Here is a 26522-nt window from a genome sequence, read left to right as displayed (position 1 = left end):
ACACCAACACCCAAAATTCTTTGCGAATTCCTCTCCAATACACTAACAACCATAACTCCTCCTCCGATCACCGTTAATACCCCACCTCCGAAGACCGTGGAGTCCTATTTCATACTCCCACTCCCCCATGAGTGCGTAAAAGTGGCACACAAGCCATGCAATGATCCTTAGGGTCAAATATCCCTTCTTACGTACATTTTGCACACTTTTTGAAGTATATCATAATGTCACGCTTCAGTAATTGAGGCAAGTGTTATTGGCATAATTGTTCATCATGTGTCACAGCTTTTGTTGGGGACTGCACCCCTACAAAATCAAATGGTATAAGATGACTGCACCCCTTTATGTAAGGGACAAAAACACCCCCAGTGAAGGTAAAAAAATTAAAGTTACATCTCAAACTATACCCCTCTCTCAAGCGGACAAAAACACCCCCAGTGAAGGGGAAAAAAGAACAATATCTCAAACCGTCCGTTATGTTTTATTATTGTCTTACAAGAGGTGAAACCAACCTTATAAATAATTAAGGTTTGTGATAGCATATGAAACCTTCACATATTTTTCAAGAATGCTTGTGAACGTTTATGAATTAAAAATGTATTGCTTATGAAGCAGTGACAGTTCTAGTAACACCATTATGTGTTATGAAAACTTCTGAATGTCTACGAAGTAATTATTTATGTATTATGAATATCTACTCTTATGTTTTTTAACGTATTACATTTCCAATTATCATGCAGAAATAATAATACGAGCATACATTCAGCGATCACAAAAGAAAATATATTAAGGAGTGGAAGTTTGACTACTAAGTAGTACATTCCCAACAAAAAAAATGACTTTTGACAAAAAGACACTACGACGCTCTGAACAATGTAAACCTTAAAATGTAAACCATCATAAACGTCAAACTTAACAACCTAAAACATTACTTAAAACATGAAAACATAAACCTTAAATCTAACCATTATAAACTTTCATATGATACTAAAATGTTCCCATTCATCACTAGTTTTCACCAATGGCATGACTACAACCTACACCTTCACCTAACGAATCTCTTTTTTTTTTTTTTTTCCTAGGCGGAGCTTCAACCACATGAGTGACTGTCTTGTCGTGGTCCTCTGGGCCCACCCTTGACTCATCCCCTAGACCATCTTCCTTGATAATTCCTGGTTGAGGGAAGCAAAAGATTAGAACATCCTTCGTGTATGGCAATGCAAGCCCTAAACCCTTAACACCCTTCTTCGGCAACACGTTCAGATCATCCCCAAACATCTTATTCACCATGAACCAACTGACATCCTTATCTTCCTAATCACATCCACAATTCTCTACTGTACATCTCCCACAGTAGAAACAAACGTCAAACATAACTGATGAAAGTTGGCAGCTTTTCATCCTCGTTGACACTTAAACCTGCTTGAGTGGCAAACGAACATCATCATCTATCAACACCCTAATGGCCATTGCATTCAAGGAATTAATAGACGCATCATCAAGCCTTAGAAGCCGGTCGTTAGGTTGAGTGGTGTTCCTTATGATTTCCACCTCCCTAAAATGTATCAATATCCGTGTATTTGAACCCACACCCTCAAGAAAGTTATAGGGTTCAATTCCCTGAAGTCTTTAATCCACATTTCCAAGTGGAGAATCTGGCCCCTCACATACCAAAGACGTCCCTGGAACACATACTTTATTTCATCTTCGTCGGTGAACTCCAACACAAACCAATTGATGCTGAAATGGTCCACAAAGAAGGTGTTTTTAACACCTTCCATCCAAGATAGAGCGAGTTCCTTATAGATGACATCAGCTTTCTTAGGTTTGCAAAAAAACACTTTCCCCTTCAACACCCTTGTCTTTGCATGCTCCACGTAAATGGTGGACACCATGTTGGTGTTAACCCTTGGGACACCCCTTTCGATTGTGATCTTACAATTTTCACTTTTGACAACAACAGGAGGTTCCCCTCGGTTCGGAAGTGGGAATGGGTTTGCCTATTTAGGAAGCTTGGGCATGCCGATTCATCTTTTAGGACGGGAGAAAGTTGCACCAAGTTGGAAGTTGTGAGCCATTGCTATCATGAAACAGTAACTTCCAATTTGTAGTTAAAGGTTTGAATGAAGATGACCAATAAATACAGGTATATGGTAACGTGCACAAGCACATGAACAAGCAATAATTATTGCAAATGCCGCATTATGTGTGCAAATAATGTAGTTATGCATGCATGTATTGTAGGTGGTATTTATTCCCACCATTGGGTTTCCTAACGTGGATGTTTATGATGAAGCCATCGGTTTAGTACTCTTTGAATGATGGGTTGTGAAACGTTATGACACTAAAGCTTAGTTTTGGAATCCGGAAAAGAAAACCAAACTTGTCGATGTGAGAGCCTATAATTGGGTCCCCATTGAGAAAATGAAACCTTGAAGTCAAAGTCCCCCACCCCCTCTTTCTAACCACCTAATTGAACACGTGGGAGGCTATGATATTCCTTGCTCTTCATCAAGGACAGTATTGCATATCCCTCCACCACATTGCCACCTAAAATTATGGACGTGATTGCGTCACTAAGATAACCACTTTTTTCGAAAAAACACAAAATATATTTGAAAGGGGAAAATTGTGCAAAAATGTTGGAAACGCTCATATTAGCAAGGGCCAATCATTGTGTATAAAGGATTGAACTCAAAAACCTTAACCATCTTGCAAAAATTAAAGTCACGAAAACTAACTGTCAGATTTAAGTTTAGGTTGACGCCGTTATGGTCATTGTCGTTAAGGTTTATGGGCTTTATTTTTGTCAAATTTTCATATTTTGGTGGATTGCGAGAGATGAATGGTTTGGATGGTTCACATAACGTTCAAAACCGTTCATATTGTTATTGCACATGCAACACAGCATCCCCATAAGGCCGCCTCCTACATCATTTAAGGTATAAACTCCTGGTGGCAAATCAAAACTGAGATGGACCCTTTTCCCTCCTAATCCCTTGATCTTTGTACACTTTTAAAAAATGGGATTTTAATCATATCTTAAACCAAACTCCCCCTCTAATTGCATTCCACTTATTTCAACCAACCCCAAGCCTCTCTCTTAAGTCCTCACAACTCTGCAGTTTCGTTAATTGCACTACATCATGGCAACACCACCCAATTCGCCTTCATTCCAAATCAATACACCAACAGCACCCAAATCTCCATCCTAAATCCTCTTAATACATCAACATCCATAACTCCTCCTCCAATTAATACCCCACCTCTCAACATCGTTTATTTTGTTTTGGAAGAGTATACCCCTTGAGTTGGAAACGGAAATTAAGTGTATTTGTGGGGGGTTGAGTACTGTTCAAAAGTGGAACCGAGATTTAAAGGTGGAGGCAACGAGGTTGCTATCCAGTATCCACCACATGAAACACTTGAATGAAAATTATCCAGTAGATGATTCGAATGGGTGCACCTACATTAGAGAGGAAGTTGAAATGAGGAAGAAACATGTTGCACACAAAGAAGTTAATTCTATGAAGTTTTATGCCTAACTTGTGTTGCCTAATGATCAAGAAATTCTTCAAGCAACCGTACTAGGATGAGTACATGTTTTTTGGTACAGAAATGTTTCACTTATTTAAGTTCCTGGGACTAGGATGAGTACATGTTTTTTGGTACAGAAATGTTTGTACAATGTCTTCATAATTGGACATGGGAGTGGGATGAGCACATGTTTTTTAGAACACAAATGTTCGCAAAATGTCTTCAAAATTGGATGTGGGAGTGGGATGACTACATGTTGTTTGGAACACAAATTTTTGTACACTTTCTTCAACATAGGATGTGGCAATGGTCACATGTTTATGTGTAGTACTAACTTTTTGCTTGAAATTTTATTTTTTGCTACTTGAAGGACCAAAGTGACAAGACCGCCTAAATGCATATAGTGGTCTTCATAAATGCTCATAAACACACACATATACAAAAGCTTCAATTTTTTTTCTCTATTAAATGTGACAGTATACAAACTCAACATTTTGTTGCCACCACAACACATTCTTAATGTCGTTACAGTAAAAGGTTTAGGATTTGGAAGGATTTTTTAAGAACAAGAAGTTGTAAACTCAGTTCCTGATAGCATGAACACCATTGTTCACAAGCCATCATATATACCTACAATAAGCAGTCATAAATCAGTTAATTCCATCCAATTTTTGTTGGTCTCACATTTAATGACATCTAAATTGATCATCAACAAATGGGAACCAAGGACAAGTCATTGGACAACACTTGGTTTATCCACAATACATTCTTAATGTAGTTACACAAAAATAAAATAAAAACGTAAGCAATTGGAAGAGTATTGCTGACAAACTAGTTGTAAATAGACAATCTGTTTCCATCAATTTATGGCTTATTGTTCCATTTAATGACATCTAAAATGATCATCTATAAAATGCATGGAAGAACACTTTAGCAACCATTATTTAGGCACACATGTCATGGCTCTCTTGGGGAATAATGGTGATTCCGATGATCCAACCAATCAAATTGCAAAATCAAAGGCCAAATTCTCTGCCAACTCACACTCTATCAATGAGTGTGACATCAAAAGTGCCTTGAAAATGAGTCCACATTGGGTTAATTACAATAACAACTGAACGAGATGTTGTGCAAATTAGCAAAGTACAAATGCCTAATACATAGCCGAAAGCGTAAGTATGAAAAACTAGTTGAAAAAAAGAAGGAAGATGCATGTTGTAGGTCAATCTATTCATGGAAGATGAAACAACTCCAAGAAGAGTGTGACTCTGTTTTCTATGATGGGTATGAGAAATTTTGTTGCTATCTCCATCGGGTTTGGTCTGGATATGATTGGGATTGCATTATGCCTTATAAGTGGAAGACATTGTCAAAGATAGTGGTGAGTATACCGAACACAAGTACGTGAGGCGGCTCACAACACACCCACGGATGCTTACCCTTATATTTCCCTTCATCTGCATTTGCTTCCATCCTAATTATGTACATTTTCTAGGGACTTTTGTAACTATATTGTAATTTCAATCTTAAGTAAGTATTGCAAGTATAAGTTTCATAGATGTTCCTACATATTCACAAATATTCATACGATCTCATAACATGACACCCGCAGTGGATCACACATTCCATCACTACTGTGACCTACACAAACTTTGAAAAACCAATTGTGGCCATAGGTAAATAATAGTTCATCCCGCTTCAAATTTAACACATCTTGCATACAAAATGAATAGCCACAATTTAATTTTCACACACTCTTTAATGATCATTCATTATGTATTTGTAAAAAATAACTAGCACTCTGAATTACTAACTGTAAGTTTATTGTTTCTGCTTTGGGTTAGCATTTAATTAGGCTCAGGATAAGCAGCTTCATGTCGCCTAGCAACATCGCTAGCAGTGGGGTTTGATGTCATTTGTGTGAGTTCCTTGGGCTCACTCTAGCAGGAAATGCACAATTACAAATCAATCCAAAGTTCTTTCAAATATTACAACCACAAATATATTGTCAACCAAACCGTAAGTGATATTTCATTCATTACGTTGCGTACCTTGTGACTGCCGTTTCTGATTTTGACTTCGCTTCTCTTTTGTACTTGTTTTCAATTCCCATTTTCTTTTAAATTGGACGGGATCTTTAAGCACCTCAGTTTAGGAACTCCTACCCCCTATCAATCGTTTTTTTTTTTTTTTCCGACCATGGTTACCACCACCCAAACAGTTCAACTTCGTATGTTACGGTTTCAAAGTTTGGGACAGAAATGCAATACCTTCCTCCGACATCATCACCTTGTCAATCAAGTCTGAAGCTTCTTTTTTAAAACTGATCTATTTTGGACACGGTAGAATTATCGGCGTGTTTACCCACTTGTTTCTCTTCCGTATCCAAAACAATGCAACTTAGCGGTTTGAAGCCACATTTTTCAGTATGTAATGTTCTGGTAGTAACTCTATTTATTCTCAAATACGCCAATATGTGTCGATAAGGAAGTCCCCAAAATTTCATCTTCTTGCAGTTGTACTTAGTGTAACCCAGATCATATCAACCATAAAATTTTTCATCATTGTCACCCCCAAAGCCATCCCAAGTATTTCGTATGCTGCCTCATTGCCATCCCCGTACTACTGCGTTAACAAACAAGCTAAACTCTTCAATTCCTCCCCTTGAAACTTTTTGAACATAAACTGTGTGTACAATATAGCCATTGGATCTTTCATTAGCATGCGAAGCTGCAATGTAGGGGCAAAGTTTTCATCATTATGGTTACCAACTACCTCTTCCTGACATTGCCGTCCAAGGGCTTAATTGAACCGATTGATGAATTCAATTAAAGAGTGCTTCTTGTGCACATATTGCTTGAAAAATGAATGACAACCAACTCACATAGCCTGTTGCAAGTCATTATGGCACACTGACTGCTAGATATTTCAGCAGAAAAAACGTGCTTACAAAATATCAAAACCCATTGTGCACGCAAGTCATAAATGTTCTGAAGCCACATTTTATCAACCAACTCATATTCTTGTACCAACACCTTCCACCTTGCCTTAAATTCTTCTTTGCTTTCGATGTCCCAAATGCAATCATTCAAATCCTTGAAAGTGCCCTTAACCCAACCCTTGTCATTGAACTTGTTACTAATATGCCATATGCAGTATTAATGAAAAGTGGTTGGTAGTTTACTGCTAATAGCTTTTTCTGTGGCTCCATCTTGAACCGTAATTATGACTTTTGGCAGCTCACCCAGCATAACCTTAAGAATTTCTTCAAGTAACCACTCAAAGCTCTCAATTTTTTCATTTTCAAGAATACCCAATTGAATATTGTGGTTTGGCTGTGGTTATTAACTCCTAACAAAGGAGCAAACATCATCCCATAAACATTAGTGTTGAAAGTGGTGTTAAAAACAATCACATCACCAAAAAGGCCATAACCATGTTGTGACTTAGCATCTGCCCAAAAGAAATTCCCAATTGTTCCACCTTTGTCAATCTCCATCTTGAAATAAAATAAATCTCATCCTCAAAATGCTCTTTCAACATTTCAGCATCATGCCCAATTAGATGAGCTCACAACTGTTGTTCCACGTTGTAAATATCCTTGGGGATGCAACCAATATTTCCAATTCCTCCACTTTGCACCTCCAACAAAGCCACTTGTTTACTTATGGAAATATTGGCCTTTGCACATTGTTCAATCATCGCCTTCTTTGCCTTCGAAACTCGACGATGTGATCTAAATAAGTCTGACACACTTGACATAGGGTGGTTGTGCCTTTCATTGAAAACTGTTGCAACAAACTTCTTCCCTTATTCAGCACAAGTTTCACCTTCACTGAGTTCTAGCATCTCCTCTTTTTCCTTTCTTATTAGGTTTGGGATTACCTTCGTCCCTCTTCTTCCCTTGTTTGCAACAAACAAATTCTTTCCTTAACCAATATTCACCATCAATGGACTTTCTACTACTATGCTCCTGACTCCCAAACCTCGTTGCAAGTGCATAATTGTTGTCAAACCTATACCTTTCATCTAACGAATCAAACTCCATTCTTAATTTGGGTTTCAACTTTTCATCTCCTCTTGGACAACAAATTCATCCCTCCCTACACCTAATTCATCTCCTACATCTACATCTTCTCTTTCAACAACAATTTCTTCTACTTCCACCTCACCCCTCATCGAATTATACTTCAATGTCTACTTGCAACAAAGTTACACAAGTACAACACAACTTATCACAAGCCAGCACAACTTTTTCACCTATATATCTAAAATCCACTTTCATGATTTCAACCAAATCCACTGATAACCACCCACCATTATGGTTTCAAGTCCCAAATTAAAAAAAATAAAAATGCCACACTGGAATGGAAATGCTTTATAACATAAGTCCTGCAATTATTCAAACATTCACCTTCACAATCTGGGTTTCTGTTGAGGTTGTGGATGAATGAACTGTGTCAACTACAATCCAAGCACAACTTCAATCGGCTATAAATCGAGCACAGCACTCACCCTTCAACACTTCTCTCTCTGCCCTTCTTTCCCGAAGGAGACAACCCTAATCTACCTCTCCCTTTCCCAAAAAAGCACACCCACCGAAAAAAAAAAAAAAAAAAAAATTAAAGTAGGGAATTATTGGGTCGCAGCTACAACCCAGCTTCAATCCTCCTCAAATCTGTTCCAAACTCCCACTCCCTCTCTCTGCCTCTCTTTCCCTCTTCAGTGTGCGGAAAGGCCAACCCATCTTTCCCGCTTGCTCCTTGGTTCCCTTCCTTAGACAAAACATGCTAACTGAATAAAAAAAAATTAAAATTTTCTAAATGCACCAGGCCATAGCGACTTGATTCTACTGGTGAGCTCATCCATTTTAGTCGTTAGATCCTTGTCTGTATGGATGGTTCGCATGCTTCGTCCACACATCTTAGAAACGCCTAACCGTTAAATGTTTCCTTGGTCTTGTGGGCCTAAAACAAACAGCCACAAATTTTTTTTTTTTTTTTTTTGTATGTTTGCCCTTTTTCGAGGGTCCTCAATCAATGTGCAGATTCGAATAAACAAATGCAATATGATCTGGAGGAGTTGAAGTTCTTTGTGGATGCACTTCCAGATGGGTGTGGGTTCACATCGAGGTGGTGGCACGGTTAGAGGGTATGATGTAGGTTGCAGAAATCTGGGGAAAACCTCAGATGGCAAAGTGGTGCAGGCAATGAGGTGGTGGCAAGTCAGAAGGATGGTTGTTGCGGCAACGTGCATATCCGTGGGTTGTGGGTCAAGCTATTTTCAATCTGGGGCATTCGAATCTGGGCTCGTGATGCAGCAGCGGGTTGTGGTGGGTGAATGCAGGATCAACACGGTGGACTCGGGTCAGCAACGACAACATTGCTCGCTGGTCATATGGCACTACACAACTGGATGCGCATCTTTTTTTTTTCTTTTCTAACCTAGGATATGGTGCCGAGAAGAGAATGCTTTTTTGGAATAATTAGTGTGTCTATTCAAATCTCAATGAGGATTTTATAAGTTGTTACAATCCTATCAATAAGGAAAGAAATAATTTATCAAATCATACTAAACTAAGAATCCTAAGATTATATGAATATACACAAAAGTCAACAAGTTCAAGTTGCATGGTTTTGCATATTAATTAAAACTACCATCAATTTTCAGGCATTTACATATCATGATTGATGAAGGAAGAAATTTTCTTAAGCAAAGCCACGGCCTTGTTAGAACCTGGTTTATTAAAATGGAACCCATCATGGTCCTTCTACTTAGTCTCCACAATCTCCACACTCTTGCCACACTCACTCTTCTTCAACAACTCACTATAATACCAGCCTCACTACCTCAACAAATCCAATTCAGCAACACAAAACCATCACTCTTATTCCTAATTTCCCAAGCTTCGAGTCTTTTCCCGAGTTTATAAGCGAGTCATTAGACCATCTTCCCGAGTTTATGAACGAGTCATTAGACCGTCTCCAACAATGAGCTAAAACCTAAAATTTCCCTTCCCCCCGCGCCACCCCCCCAAAAAAAATCCATTCCAACCCATGACCCAAAATTAACCTAAAACCTAAAACTCATATAAGGGTCAAATACCGGCCCAATTTTAGGCCATAAAGCAAAATAGGCCCCACCAACTGAGATTGAAACTGGGTCTGTGAAGCCCACTGCCCATCCTCTACTTGCCTACGTGCTACACGTGCTGGGCCTTTTCAGAAATCCAACAAACCCACATGGGGTTGTTCCCCCGAGTGTCAGATAGATCATCAACTAGCCCAACGACTACTTTTCTTTAGCCAACGGCTCGGTTTAAATGGGCCGTTGGTTAATCCAATGGTCCAGGTTCAATTTTTTTTTTTTTTTTTTTTTAGTTTTATATTTATATATTTGTAGACACCGAAATTTCAGTGAAATAAATGTTAACCAATGTATTAAAATTACAAACTCCATTCATTTCACTTACATCACACATTCATTTCACCTACAAACTCCATTCATTTCACCTACATTACACATTTACTTCACCTACCAACTCCACTCACTTCACCAAAAAATGGATGGTGGTGATTCACTCTCTTGGCCTATAAATAGCATTCTCCATCAAGAGGAAAGAAAAGGAATTTACATCACACCAAAACCTTGAAGCTTTGAAACTCTAAAGGCTCTCAAGCAAATCCCGAAGGATCAGTAAAACCCTCTTTGTTCTTCGTCAAATCCCTCTTCAAGATCAAGCCCCAACGGCCCTTGAAGAAACTTCCTTCAACCTTCGAGATCAAGCCCTGACGGCCCTTGAAGAAAGTGTTCATCGTATATCGTCTGTTCATCCTAAGATCAAGCCCCAACGACCCTTTGAATTAACAAAAATTAACAAACCCATACACCCATTCTTCAAGATCAAGCCCAACGCCCCTTGAAGACCCATTCAACAACTGTTCAGCCTTAGATCAAGCCCCGACGACCCTTTGGATCAACAGCTCATCCACAAACATACACCCTACGAAGATAGAATCAGAGGATCAAATTACAAAGAGATTGTAACCCCAAAATTAATTAATACAAAATATATTTTGTACACGTATTCTTGTTTATTGTTTTCAGGAATTTTTCATGTTTACAATATTTATTGAATCTATCGGCTTAGATCGAATATAATTGAATATAATCAAATCTAACGGTCCAAATTTAAATCCAACGGCTAAAATAATTCAAAATAATTATTTAACTTAAAATTGAACCAAAAACTCTATAAATACCTATGTATTTGTTCAAACATCCACACAAAACTCACTTTTCTCCTACAATTCTTCCAATTTTTCTTTCTAACATTTCCTCGCATTTCCAAATTTTTCAAGATGGCAAAAAAGCATGTTAGAGGTCGTAATTGGACCTTACACGAAGATATTGCTTTATGTTTGGCATGAATTTCTGTTAGCGAAGATGGTGTCGTCGGCACGAATCAAAATAGAAAGGTTTTGTGGGTAAAATCATTGATAAGTTCCATGAAAACTCCAACGCCGGTCGAAGGGAAGTTGGTGGTGTTTATGATCGATGGAAGATTATCAACAAAGTGTGCACTCTGTGGAAGGGAAGCTTGGAGAGAGCCATGTTTGACATGCCTAGTGGAAGGAGCACCTCAGAAATTGTGAGTTTCTTTGTTGATATTTTAGTTGTCATGTACATAATAGTATTTTGCAACTAATTGTTTTTATGTATTTGTTGCATAGGGTGACAAAGCAATGGCAATTTACAAGACAAGAACTACACCAAAAAATCAAGCTTTTAAGTTGCATCATGCTTGGAACATCCTTAAGGATTGTCCTAGGTGGGGAACCGATGAAAACCAACAATGTGGAAGATTATTTCATAGTGAAGCCCCACCCCCAAATGATGTCAATGAAGGTGTGAATTTTTTCGACAATGAAGGTGTCGAACAAATGACCCCAACTTCTTCTGCAGGGCCTTTGGGTGGAGATAAGGAAAAGGAAGCAAAGAGAAAGAGAAAAGGGAAGTCCCAGGATCCGATATGTGCACAATTTGCTAGCGAAATGGCAAGAATGAACGAAAACCAGTGTCCTCGGCAAGAAGAATCGGCCCAAATGCATTTGGCCATGAAGGAAGAAGGGGATAGGGAGCAAGAAAGGTTCAAAATTAATTTGATGATGGAGGACCTCGACAAATACACTCCAAAGAGGAAAAAAATACTTACGTGGTAAGAAAAATGACATTTTACGAAGGAATGCCACAAGGAGTATATTTCAAGACGATGATTCATCTCTAGACTACCACCCAAGTCCATCACCAAGTCAAGATGGTGGAATATTAATTGCGAGCTCATCTAATCTGGCATGATGCCAAAATGTTGAAAGAGCATTTTGAGGATGAGAAAGAAAAAAAATGATTCATTCTATTTCAAGATGGAGATTGAACACTTGGGAATTTCTTTAGGGATGTGATTATGTTTGACACCACTTTCAACACCAATGTTTACGTGATGATGTTTGCTCCTTTATTAGGAGTTAACAGCCACAGTCAAACCACGGTATTCGGTTGAGCATACTTGACAAATGAAAAAAACCAAGAGCTTTGAGTGGTTTGAAGAAATGCTTAAGGCTATGTCGGGTAAGCCAGCAAAAGTTATAATTACAATCTAGGTGGAGCCATAGCAAAGGCTATTGGCAACAAACTACCAACCACATTTTATCGGTACTACATAGGGCATATTACTAACAAGTTCATTGACAAAGGTTAGGTTAGGGGTGCTTTCAAGGATTTGCATGATTACATATGTAATATCAAAAGCAAAAAAGAATTTGAGGCAAGGTGGAAGGTGTTGGTAGAAGAACGTGAGTTGGTCGATAAAACATGGCTTCAGGACATTTATGACTTGTGTGCACAATAGGTTTCGACATTTTGTAAGCACGTTTTTTTCGTCGAGATGTGGAGCAGTTGACTTGCCTACAGTTGTCATTTCATTTTCAAGCAATATGTGCACATGAAGCATTCTTTGATTGAATTCATCATTCATTCAATTGAGCCCTTGGACGGCAACATTAGAAAGAGGTGGTTGGTTATCATACTGATGAAAATCATGCCCCTCCATTGCAGCTTCGTATGATAATGGAAGAGCAAATGGCCAAATTGTACACACTGCTTATGTTTGAAAAGTTTCAAGTGGATGAATTGAAGAGTTTGACTTGTTTCTAGAGGGAGTAGTCCGACCACAAGAATGAGGCAGCATACGAAGTACTTGAGAGGGCTACGAGGGTGACAAAGATGAAAAGGTTGGTGGTTGATACAACCTCGAGTTAGGCTAAATGCAGTTACAAAGAGATGGAGTTTGGGGAACTTCCTTGTCGATACATATTAGCGTATTTGAGAATGGCGTATTTGAGAATGAAACAAATAAAGTTTCTGCCAGAGTGTTAAATGCTGAAAATGTGGCTTTAAGCTGCCAAATGCAACATTGTTTTGGACACGGAAGAGAAAGAAGTGGGCAAACACGCTGACAATGACAAGGTGATAATATCGAAGGAATGTACTGTATTTCTATCTCTGACTTTAAAATGTTGGATACGAAGCTGAACTGTTTGGGTGGTGGTAACCATGGTTAGAAAAGAAATAAACTGCACAGGGGGTAGGAGTTCCCAAACTGAGGTGCTTAAAGTTCCCTTTCAAGTTAAAAGAAAAAGGGCTTCGAAGACAAGTAAAATGAGAAGTGAAGTCAAAGTCAGAGACGCAAGGGTGGGAAGAAGAATTGTGCATGACCAAACACAAGGTATGCAATGCAATGAAATGAAATATCACTTATGGTTTGGTTGACAATTTATTTGTGGTTGTAAAATTTGAAAAACTTTGGATTGATTTGTAATTATCCAACTCTTACAAGAGCAAGCCCAAAGAACGCACACATGCGACATCGAGCACCCACTCCTGGTGATGTTACCGGGCGAAATGAAACTGCTGACCCTGAGCCTAATTCAATTCCAACCCAAAGCAGTAACACGGAACGTATGGGTGGTAATTCAGGGGTACTAGATGATTTTTACGAATATATAATGACTAACCATTAAAGCGGTGTGAATAATTAGATTGTGGCTATTCATTTTATATGCAACATGTGTTAATTTTGTAGGGGGATGAACTATTATATACATGTGACCACAGTTGGTTTTTCAAAGTTTGTGTGGACCACAGCAGTGATGGAATGTATGATCAACTACGGGTGACATGTTATGAGATCGTATGAATATTTGTGAATACATAGGAACACCTATGAAACTTGTACTTGCAATACTTACTTAAGCTTGAAATTACGATATAGTTACAAAAGTTCCTAGAAAATGTACATAATTAGTATTGGAGCAAATATATAGGAAGGGAGACATGAGGCTAAGCATCCTTGTGTGTGTTGTGAACCATCTTCACGTACTTATGTTCAGTGTACGCACCACCATCTCTGATGATGTCTTCCATTTGCGAGGCCATAATGCAGTCCCAATCATATCCAGATTGAACCCGAGAAAGATAAGAACAAAATTTCTCAAACCCATCACAGAAAGCGGAGTCACACTCTTCTTGGAGATGTTTCATTTGCCATGAGTAGATTGACATATGACATAAATATTCCTTTTTTTTTTCAACTAGTGTTTCATACTTACGCTTTCGCCTATGTATTAGGCGTTTATACTTTGCTGATTTGCACAACGCCTTGTTCAGCTATTGCTGTAATACAACCAATGTGGACTCATTTTCGAGGCCCTTTTAATGCCATTCATCGATAGAGCGTGAGTTGGCAGAAAATTTGGCCTTTGATTTTATAATTTGATAGGTCAGATCATCAAAATCATCATCACTACCTGAGAAAGCCATGACATGTGTGCCTAAACCATGGCTACGAAATTGTTCTTGCCTGCATTTTATAGATGATCAATTTAGATGTCATTAAATGACACAACAAGCCATAAATGGATGGAAACAGATTTCCAACTAGTTTGTCAACAATACTCCTTCCAATTGCTTACCTTTTTTTTGTGCAACTATATAAGGAATGTATCATGGACAAAGCAAGTGTTGTCCAATGACTTGTCCTTGCTTTCCATTCGTAAATGATCAATTTAGATGTCATTAAATGTGCACCCCCTTTGAATTGTCTATTAGATAATTTTCATTCAAGTGTTTCATGCGGTGGATACTAGATAGCAACCTAGTTGCCTCCATCGTTAAGTCTCAGTTGTGTGTTTCAATAGTACTCAACTCCCCACGAATATGCTCGATTTCCTCTTCCAACTCAAGGTGTACACTCTTCCAAAACAAAATACATTGTGTTCAGATATGTCTACCTGAAAACACACGCTTGTAAAGACGCATAGCAGAACCTGGCTTCGAATGAGGCAGTTTCTTGCCACAGTTTGATTCCTTGGCAGTAGGTGTATTCACGGTGATTGGATGCTAAGATTTAGAGTTTGGTGTAAGCCAAACACAATTGCCATTAGATGTATTAAAGATGATGGGATTTGTTTTAGGAGATGGGGTATTAATTGGAGGAAGAGTTATGGATATTGGTGTATTTAAGAGGATTTGGGATGGAGTTTTGGGTGCTGCTGGTGTATTGATTTAGAATGGAGTCAAATTGGGTGGTGTTGCCATGATTTAGTGCAGTTAATGGAACTGCAGAGCTGAAAGGGTTGGGATCGGTTGAAATAAGTGGAATACAATTAGGTAAGGGATGGTTTAAGAGATAAGATAGAATTAAAATTCCCTTTTGCGAGAATGTTCGAAAATCGAGGGATTAGGAAGGAAAGGGTTGTTGAAAATGTTCCCTAAAGACAATCATATGATGATACTTTACGGACATTGCACATGTTAAACTAATCTAGTTTAATATAAAGGGCAAAAATTATTGTTTAAAGCCATATCATATAAATGTTATATGCTTAAACGATAAGTCCAAGGAATATGTAATTGGGAGAATGTGATCTAAAATAGTTAGATTCATGAGACCATTCTCTTTTGTATACAAATCCTAAACGTTCTTGAACATAGGATTGCCAATTGGGCATTGACAGTCTGTTAAGATCAGTATGTGCTATGTCTTCTCTTAAAGAGAATAACTAGTCTCAAGTCATTGGTGTGACCAATACCAAGACAAGCATGTAGGTGCTCAACAGAGAATGAGTCCACTGAACACAATGAATGAGGAGTTCTCATACTCATGTCACATAAGAACTCATGGTTGGGATAATGCAAAGTACTCCTTTGACCTGAGGCATCATAGTTGTCTTATGGTTAGGTCCTTGATCTTTGACTATGTCAAAGTCACTTCGTTAGAGGGTGTCCACGACATAGTTGGGGTTAAGCCACTTAGCCACAGAGGCAAATGAATGTGCAACAAGGGATCTTTAACCTTCAAACCGTTTGAGGGAGAATACTCTATATTATGATTAAGAATCTCTGGCCATAGTATGAATGAGATTAAGGAATTCATTCCAAATCACATTCAAGGTAATTATATAAGTAAGAGAATTGCATTGGATAGTTGACATGAATAAACTATCAAACCAAACAATGTGGTCAAGAGTATTGTATTAAAGAAAAACTATATTGCATTATAATCCTAAACTGAATAGGTTCTCCACCTCTTATGATTAGCTTGGGGAGCCAAGATATACTGATAGGTGTCGCTCATGGTTTGTCGTTGCCCTAAAGATGTATAATCGCTAAAGGGAGAATTGAAAGTATGTTTCAATTCACAATTGATTTAAAGAGTTCTAATCACCCACTGCCTAGCTAAAAGAAACCTAATGGATCGTACATCGAGTAAGGTAGAGATTGAAGAAACAACGGAGATGAGTGAGGATAATTAAATGGTTTAATTATTTATGGCTAAGATTAATTAATATGTTAATTAATCAAACGAATAAGTTTGTTCTAAACCTCGGGTTAGTTTTAGGCCGCAAGGCCCAATGGGATTTGAATGTCAAACCCATTAACTCAAGTTCTTTGACAACTTGAACACACAAAGGGCCTCAAAGCCCAATAAACCCATCAAGGATAGCCATAGGGTGAAGGGTAGGCAAACTTGTGTTAATTGAAAGTTTGCCACTCCATTGTGAGGTGGTATAAAGGCAACTTTTTAGCCATTTCATCCTTAGGGTTTTCTAAGGGAAGAGAAGAAAACATAATGCTCTCTCTTCTCTAATAAAGGTCGGCCACCCTAGAGGAATATAGCTAGCAATCTTCCTTCCTCTAGGTCACTCATCTCTTCATCAATGTCCTCCTTGGTGTGGAGACTTAGAGGTTCCCTGTTTTGGGAACTTGGAGAATCCATTCCTTCATCCATCTAAGAAGTCATGGAGCCAAGAACCGAAGTTCCTCCATCCACATCCATGGAGTCAAGAAGCAATGAGACTAAGGAAAGAAGGCCCTCACATAAGTGAATATCATTTGCTAAGTAAAGAGGTGCTTCAAAGCTATAAAGGTTTCAACTCTTTTCTTTAAGATTTGAGTTGAGTCTTGGTTCACCATAATTACTAGGCCTTGATTTTGATGGGTAAAGTTTTGTTTTTGAGTGCATACAAGCATGATTCCACCTTTTAATTGTTAATTGCATACAGAAATGTTGCTCAAATGAACTAGTTTTCACAAATACTTCCTTCAAGGGTCCCCTTTAATTTTGATTTGCCGCCTAGAATTGCTGCCTAAAATGATGCAGGTGGCGGCCTTAAGAGGATGCCACGTGAAATTGCATGTGCAATACCAACATTTTTGTAAATGAAAAAATAAAAAAAAATAAAAAAAAAAAGGTAAAATATGATCGGTTTCGAATGTTATGTAAACAATCCAAGCCGTTCATCTCTCGCAATCCACCAAAATAAGAAAATTTGACAAAAATAAGGGTACATAAACCCTAACAACGATTACCATGACAGCATCAACCTAAAACTTAAATCTGATGGTTAGTTTTTGTGACTGATTTTTGCACGATGGGTTAAAGTTTTTGAGTTCAATCCTTTGTACACAGGGATTGGCCTTTGTCAATATGAGTGTTTCCACCATTTTTGCACAGTTTTCCCTTTTCAAATTCATTTTGTATTTTTTTTCAAAAATAGTGTCCTATCTTAGTTGAATTACTATTCATGACTGTTTCGATTGGTTCACACCCCAATATTGGCGTATGAACCCAATCATATCATACTAGATGTCATCCCTACCATCTTCATATTTTATCATCCTTTTTAATAATTACACTTCATTTTTTTCAAAATTTTGTTATTACACATGAAATGCCATGTGGCACTCCCATGACGCAACCACATCCATAATTTTAGGTGGCAATGTGGTGGAAGGATATGCAATATCGTCCTTGATGAAGAACATGGAAATCATAGCCTCTCACATGTTGAATCAGGTGGTTAGGAAGATGAGGGTGGGGAACTTTGACTTCAACGTTTGGTTTTCCCAATTGGGACCCAATCATAGGCTCCCACCTCGACAAGTTAAGGTTTTCTTTTCTGAGTTTCAAAGGCAGACTTTATTGTCATAACCTTTCATAACCCATCATTCGAAGAGTACTAAACTGATGGCTTCATCATAAACACCCAAGTTGGGAAACCCAGTGCTAGGAATAAATACCACTTATTGTACATGCACACATAACTGTCATATATGCACATATAATGTGGCATTTGCAATCATTATTACTTGTTCGTGTGATTGTGCACGTTACCATATACTTGTATTTATTGGTCCTCTTATTTGTGCATCACATCACCACACTTACTATCTCTTCATTCAAACCCCTAACTGCAAATTGGAAGTTACTGTTTTACAATAGCAATGGCTCATAACTTCCAACTTGTTGTAACGTCCTCCTATCTTAGAAGATCAATCTCTATGCCCAGGTTTCCTAACTGGCAATCCCACCACTTCCTAACTGAGGGGAAGCTCATTTTGTTGTCAAAAGTGACAATGGAAGTTCATAATCGAAAGAGGTGTCGCAAGGGTTGACATCAACATCATGTCCACCATTAGTCGAGCATGCAAAGACAATGGTGTTGATGGGGAAAGTGTGTGGCAAACCCGAGAAAGCTGATGTCATCCACATGGAACTCACTCTATCTTAGATTGAAGGTGTTAAAAATACCATCTTTGTGGACCATTTCGACCGTAATTGGTTTGCGTTGTGAAGGAAATATTTGTGAAAACAAGCTCATTTGAGCAACATCCATGCGTGCAACTAACAATTAAAGGTTGGAATCATGCTTGTATGCACTCAAAAACAAAACTTCACCCATGACATTCAAGGCCTAGTAGTTATGGTGAACCAAGACTCAACTCAAAAGCAGAGTGAGTTGAGAAATCTTATATCTTTGTTGATTCCTCTTTGCATAAGCAAAGGCTAATCACCCAAGAGAAAGGGTTTTCATTCCTTACTTCTTGTTCCATAGATTTCTTGGAGGAGGATGGTTGAATGGATTAGATTTCTTAGAGGAGGATGGTTGAATGGATTCTCCAAGTTCCCAAAATAGAGAACCTCTAAGTCTCCACACCAAGGAGAGCATTGATGAAGAGATAAGTGACCTAGGAAGAGATAGATGCTAGTAATCTCTTCCAAGGTGGCCGACCTCATAGAGAGTCAAGAGAGCTTTGTGTTCTCATCTTTTCTCCAAAGAAAACCCTTATGATGAAATGGCTATAAATATGCATTTATACCTCCTCACATTTGAGTGGCAAACTTGCAATTAAATTAAGTTCATTACCCTTCACTCTTATGGCCGGCCATATTGGGTTCTTTGGGCTTTAAGGCCCTTTTTTTTTCAAGTTGTCATATAACTTGAGTTATTAGATTGACATTCAAATCACATTGGGCCTTGCGGCCCAAAACTAACTTGAGGTCTCAAACGAACTTATTCGTTTGATTAATTAACATATTAATTAATCCTAGCCATAAATAATTAAACCATTTAATTATCCTTACTCATCTCCATTGTTTCTTCATTCTCTACCTTACTCGGTGTATGATCCATTAGGTTCCTTTTAGCAAGGCAGTGGGCGATTAGAATTTTTCAAATCGAGTGTGAATTGAAACTTATTTTCAATTCTCCCTTTAGTGATTACTCACCTTTAGGGCTTCCATAAACCATGAGTGACACCTAGCAGTATGTCATAGCTACCCAAGCTAATTAGAAGAGGTGGAGAACCTATTCAGTTTAGGATTACAATGCAATACGGTCTTTCTCTAATACATAATTTGGAACGACCTCTTAAATCTCATTCATACTCTGGCCAGAGATTCTTAATCATATCATAGAGTATTCTCCCTCAAAGGATTTGAAGGTTAGAGATCCCTTGTTGTGCATTCACTTACCTCCATGGCTAAGTGACTTAACCGCAACTATGTTGTGGACACCCTTTGACAGAGTGACTTTGATATAGTCAATGATCAAGGACCTAACCATAAGACAACTATGATGCCTCAAGTCAAAAGACGACCTTAAATTATCCCAACCATGAGTTCTCATGTGACATAAGTATAAAAACTCCTTGTTGATCATGTTCAGTGGACTCATTCTCTATTGAGCACCTACATGCTTGTCTTGGTGTCAGTCACACCAATGACTCGAGACCAGTCACTCTCTTTCAGAGAAGACATAGCACATACTGATCTTAACGGACTGTGAATGCCCAATTGGCAATCTTATAATCAGGAACATTTCGGATATGTATACGAAAGAGAATGGTCTCATGAATCTAACTTCTTTAGATCACATTCTCCTAATTACATATTCCTTGGACTTATTGTTTAAGCATATAACATTTATATGAGACGGCTTTAAACAATAATCTTTGCCATTTATATTAAACTAGATTAGTTTAACATGTGAAATGTTTGTAAAGTATTATCATATGATTGGCTTTAGGGCACATTTCCAACACGTTGGAGTTCACTAACGAAGATGAAGTGGGGTATTTATTTGAAAGGCATCATTCATATATGAGAGGCCAGATTTTCCACTTGGAAAGGTGGATGGAAAACTTCAAGGAATCAAACCCTATAGCTTACTTGAAGGTGTGGGAACAAATCCCTCGAATACCAATGCAGTTTAGGGAGATGGAAATCATGAAGAACATCACTCAATCCATCGGCTGGCTTATAAGGCTTGATGCCGCATTTATTAATTCCCTGAATCCAATGGCCATTAGGGTGGTTATAGATGTGGATATTCATTTGCCACTCAAGCAAGTTCTAGTGGTCAACGGGGATAAAGAGCTACGAATTTTCATCAATTACGAAAATCTTTTCGAGGTTTGCTCATACTGTGAGACACATCAATAGAGAATTATGGATATGATAAGGAAGATAAGGATTAGTTGGTTCATGAATAAGATGTTCGGAGATGATCTGAACGTGCTGCCAGATGAGGGTGTTAAGTGTTTAGGGCTTGCATTGCCAAACACAGATGATGATCTAATCTCTTGTTCCCTTCAATCAGGAATTATCAAGGAAGATGGTCCAAGGGACGAGTCAATGGTGGGTTCAAAGAACCACAACAGGATAGTCACTCATGTGATTGAGGGTCCGCTAGAAAGAAAAAAAAAAGCCAAGACTCGTTAGGTAAAGGTGTAGGTTGTAGTCATGCCGTGGCTGAAAACTAGTGATGAATAGGAACATTTGGTATCATATGAAGGTTTATAATGGTTAGATTTAAGGTTTATGTTTTCATGTTTTTAGTAATGTTTTAGATTGTTAAGTTTGACGTTTATGATGGTTTACGTTTTAAGGTTTACATTGTTCGGAGCGACATAATGTTTTTTGTCAAATTTCCTTTTGTTGTTGGGAATGTACCACTTAGTAGTCGAATTTGGAATCCTTATTATATTTTTTTTTGTGATCGCTAAATATTTGCTCATATTATTATTTCTGAATGTTAACCGAAAATGCAATACGTTAAAAAACATAAGAGCAAATGTCATAGACGCTTACAAGTTTTCATATCACGACCGTTCGCTTCTAAAACTGTCATTACTTCATACGCCAAAAGTTTTTAATTCATAAACGTTCAAAAGAATTCATAAAAAGTATGTCAAGGTTTCATATGCTGTCACATACCTTAGTTATTTATAAGGTTGGTTTTCGCACTTCTCATACCACAATAAAACATAAGGGTCAGTTTGAGATACTAGACCTTTAATAGGGGTTGAGTTTGAGATATTATACCCTTAATAAGGGTTGAGTTTGAGATATTATACCTTTAATTTTATTTTATTTTCCTTCACCGAGGTTGTTTTTGTCTGCTACAGATCGGGGTACGGTCATCTTAAACCATGGTTGTTTTCTAAACTCAGTGTAGCACCAGTGTTCGAAATTGGCCTATAGAAGTTGTGACACATTATAAATGTTTATGAATATTTATGACAGCTTATGAACATTGATTCCAATAACACTTAAGTGGTGTTGGGATGATTGAGTTGAGTTACTGATTTAGCACACATGTAAGGAGAGTTGGGAATTAAAGATGCAAGGAGAGGTGGGCATTAGATAAAGATGCAAGATGGGAGTTAATGAACTATGTTGAGAGCAATTAAGGGCCCATTTTGGTGAAAATGTGAGATTAAAATCCTTTTTTTTTTTTTTTTTTGCCTGCTGCAAGGACCAAAGGATTTGGAGGGAAAAGGATCCCCAAATTTTTCAATTCCTGCCCGCATGTGACACCTGAAGTATCCATGTGGTGTGCTCAAATAATGCAGCATGGAAAATGCTAGGAATATGGAATTTTTAGTGAATAAAAATTCAAACAAAAATAATATGGAAATGTTAAAAATCCCCAAAAATTATGGAAACGCTCGAGATGACATCCTCTACGTGATAGACACAGTCATATGGCGCTTTGAAATCTTGGAATGATCGAAACGCTAGTGAATAGCGGTTTCACTAGATTGGCCATAAATTTGTAATTCATAAATGGAAAGAAAAAAAATATGAAAAAAAATAGCAATGCTCGTATGGACAAGGGATACAACTTTCATGAAGGACGGAAGTCCAACCCGCATATCAATAATGCAGAATCTGTTGTGGGCAATGGTAACTGTCGAATTATCGTTTACGTTTACGCCTTTGTTGGTCATCGCCTTTGGGGTTTCTCAGGCAATTTGGTTTTCTAAGTATCATCTTTTAGAAGGCTACAAAAGAGAATCATTCACATCGCATTCGAAATTTTGTAGTTTGTTGAAATATTGCTTGGTGTTTACTAAGCTTCTAAAACATAGAAAACATGAGCAATATTTGAGCAAACCAAAAATGTCTAAATGTTATGTGGACGATTCGAACCGTTCATCTTTTACAACCCACTAAAAGATGATACTTTGAAAAAAGAAGTACCGAAAACACCTTACGACGATCCCCTATCAAAGCGCAAACGAAAACAACAAACCGAAGGTTATTATTGGCCATTACCCACTCTGCATTATAGGTGCAGGTTTTCAAATACCATCCTTCACGAAAGTTATAGCACTCGTCAAGACAACTATTTATAATAATTTTCGCAAATTTTCATGGCCATAAATTAGTTAATAATTGATTTTCAATGTTATTCCCCTTCTCAATGAAATCACTATTCACGATTGTTTCAATCCTTTAATGAAGCCATTTTGCCGTATCACCGACCTCATATCGTACACGATGTCATCCCAAGCGTCTCCATAGTGTGTTTTTCCATTTAAGATTGGTGTATGTTTAATTTCCTTTTTCCACAAAATCACATTAGCATGTCACCTAAAGATTGGTAGTTGTTCATCCTTAGTAGAAGCAAACCTTGTTGTGGTAATTATAGGATTGGAAATTTTTCCCAAAAATCCTAAACCAAACCAAAAAAATTCAATCCCATATCGAAAAATTCTCAAACCGATAATACTGAAATTTTTGGGATCCATACCGAACCAATCATGAACCTTTCGGTACGAAAATCGAGATTACATATTCAATGGTTCAGGAATCCCGAACCGAACCGGAAAAAAAAAAATATATATATATATATATATATATATATATATATATTATGGTTGCATGCATGCTGAATGTTGAATTTAAGTAATTTGATAATAGACTATATTAGAAATATAAGTATGAAATGAAGTACTTTGTAACTTTGGAACGTCATTTTGACTTGGTAAGAATGAATTGGTATTTCAATTTGTATGAAATTTCAAATTGGTAATAGGTAAAAAGCCTAAATTTCAATTGCTATGAAATTGGACAATAAAATTTCAAGTAAAAAGCCCAAATTTCAGCCCACAACCCAAAAATCTCAAATTTCTGCCCAAAAGTCAAAATCCAATCCCAATCTATCCTGAAATACCAAAAATTGGAAATACCAAGATTTTGGTTCGCGATTGGTCTTCAAATTCTTGTCCCAAAAAATTTTGGATTGAAATTCAAAATCCCATTTTCAATATGAGATTTCATACCAAACCACCTCTAGATAATTCCTCCATTTTGTGAGACAGATGGGGACTAAAATCGGCCCTATTTTTCCTTCTCAAGTTCTAATAATTTTTTATTATTTGCAAATATGGAAAACTTCTATAGTGGAACTATGGATGCGTAACGTTAAATGACAAATCTACTAAACTACCTTTTTCTTTGTATCTTTTTTTCTCTTTTATTTTGAAAATCATACAAAATTATTTGATGATTGAAACTGTTTATTTTTTAAACCATTCTATAAAGATGAACTCTGCACAAAATTAACTGAATCACAAAACTTTTACCTGTTCGATTAAGCATTCGTCTATTATTAGGTAACAGTTCAATGACTAATTGGTAATAGACAGTTTGGATCATCAAGCAATATATTTAGTTTTAAAAACAAAGGAGAAGGTAAAAAGGGCATGTACATAGCTAGACCTGGCAATTTCTTACACAATTCGTTAACACAACACGTAAACGATACAAAAATAACGGGTTTTGGGTCAACACAATAACTAACCAGGTCGTTATCGGGTCACACGATAAGAACCTATTAATAACAAGTCTTTAATAGGTTTACATGAGGATGACATGCAGGTGACCCGTTTCGACATGTTTAGAAAAATGTTGTTTTGATGATTTTAATTTTTTAAACCACTAAAAAAACTTATACTATGAAATACAATAGTCATAATGTATGTGTATATATTGTATATTAAATATATATGTGTACATATTGTATATTAAATATGCACTATTGTATTATTATTTTATATAATTTATTTATTTTTACAGTATACTATAGGCAAGAGTGAGATTAAAAAAATCATAAAGCACATTAAAAATAAAAATATCAAGTAATTTAAAAATACCAAACACATTAATAAATTATAATAATTAATTAACAAGTGCGAAAAATGTGAAAAATAGACAAACGCTCATGATCACATCCTCTACACTTTGAGGATGGGTACATCATCGTTTGAATTTTTAGAACCATACAAACCTCATGAATAGTATTTTTAAGGGAGTTCAAAATAAATAAAATTTATAATCATCATGTACAAGTCTGAAAAAATGTCAAAGCATATATCAACACACGTGATTGCATCATCAACCTTGAAATGCAACTCTCTTCATTTTGCATATCCTTGAACATGTATTTGCAATAATGTACTAATGTAATACATTAGGCTCTTACTTTGGGGTGTGTAATACTTGAAAGGCAAATGTTTTTTTTGTTTTGAAGTAAATGTGACAACGCAGTATGCATATACTAATTAAGGATTAGGTTTTCCATTTTTTTTTTTTGTCAAATTATGTTTTTCATTTTCATTATTTATTGATTAAAATATTTTTTTCTTTAATGGGTAATGGGTGGGGTCATATTACCTGATAATATTAACGGTCGATTTTGGGTCGGGTCACATTACCCCGTTTACTTTAACGAGTATTACTCGATACAATCCGTTAAGATATCTGCTATGTCACAAAAATGACATGAACACAGAAAACACAACATGAATGCTAAGTCTAACTTTAGCTAGCATTCCTATGTCAAAGAATATATGTATGGTAAATGGCCATTGCTTAATCAAACTTACCATATGTTTGACAGTATTAATAAATGCGTACATGCTTTATCATCCAAGATGCAAGTGAAACGTAAGTCTGATATAAGTACATGATTTCTTGTTGACAAATTAGTTAAGTTTTCATTGTTTATTGTAATACTATGGTGTTATTGCGTCCACTAGTAGGAAAAACTATTTGCACGACAGATGTTTGGACAACAAAGAAAAAATCATCGCGCAAGTTCGTTTTGTGCAACAAAACAACATCTTCATCAAGCAAGAATGGTGATACTTTGTGTGATAAACAACTTTGTCGCACAACACAGTTTGCACGATGAAAAAAATATACTCTTCACACAGAGTTAGTAAGAAAAACCGCGGGTAAATTTTTTTGGCACGAAAAACATGGACGACAAAGTTTTTCCCTCGGAAACCTTGGGCGACAAAGGCTTCGTCGCGCAAAGTTCGTTCAATTTTTTGGTCAGAGCATTCAGCCCATGCGAATCAGCGAAACACTTGCACGACAAAGACTTCATCACACAAAGTACAGTTAGTTTTGGGTCAAAGCATTCAGTGCATGTGAATCAGAGGAATCAATACTGTACTTAGTGCAGATGTTTGCTACACCAACATGCGCTTCTGCTCTCCTTATTCTTCACAATTATATTTGTGCTCGAATGGAGGATAAAAACCAAGAGCAAAGCATGCCCTCTGAGCCCTATGATATGAGGCAATATGTGGAGTTTGCGCATGCAATTGGTGTAGCAATGTGGAATAATTGTTGACACACCCCGACCCAGAAAGTCCACTTGGACCCTGAATCGAGCTGTGCTGGCCGACACCTGGAAGGTGACGAAGCCATAATATGTGATAGTGTATAAAAAGTGGATAAATTTGAATCTAAAATTGTCTAAGTACCAGAGTGCGCTACGAGTGGG

General features: G+C 37.3%; 2 protein-coding genes across 2 annotated transcripts; both read right to left on the bottom strand.

Annotated features, from left to right (window-relative positions):
- Positions 1-5772: 5772 nt before the first annotated feature.
- LOC148693484 (uncharacterized) lies at positions 5773-6243 on the bottom strand. The gene is made up of 2 exons (XM_088678027.1): positions 6177-6243; positions 5773-5846 (listed from the first exon to the last, which is right to left on the bottom strand). Exons 1-2 carry the CDS (start codon positions 6241-6243, stop codon positions 5773-5775), a joined length of 141 nt encoding a protein of 46 aa, XP_088534153.1.
- Positions 6244-7107: 864 nt separating this feature from the next.
- LOC148693483 (uncharacterized) lies at positions 7108-7585 on the bottom strand. Its single transcript, XM_088678026.1, has 2 exons — positions 7423-7585; positions 7108-7325 (listed from the first exon to the last, which is right to left on the bottom strand). The coding sequence occupies exons 1-2, from the start codon at positions 7583-7585 to the stop codon at positions 7108-7110; spliced, it is 381 nt and encodes a 126-aa protein (XP_088534152.1).
- Between the last annotated feature and the right edge of the window lie 18937 nt (positions 7586-26522).

The sequence above is a fragment of the Pyrus communis genome, chromosome 10, assembly GCF_041283825.1.
Source record: "Pyrus communis isolate YQ-2024b chromosome 10, ASM4128382v1, whole genome shotgun sequence".
Lineage (NCBI taxonomy): Eukaryota > Viridiplantae > Streptophyta > Magnoliopsida > Rosales > Rosaceae > Pyrus > Pyrus communis.
Note: the sequence above shows the minus strand (reverse complement) of the source record. Positions and strands in the feature narration are given on the sequence as shown.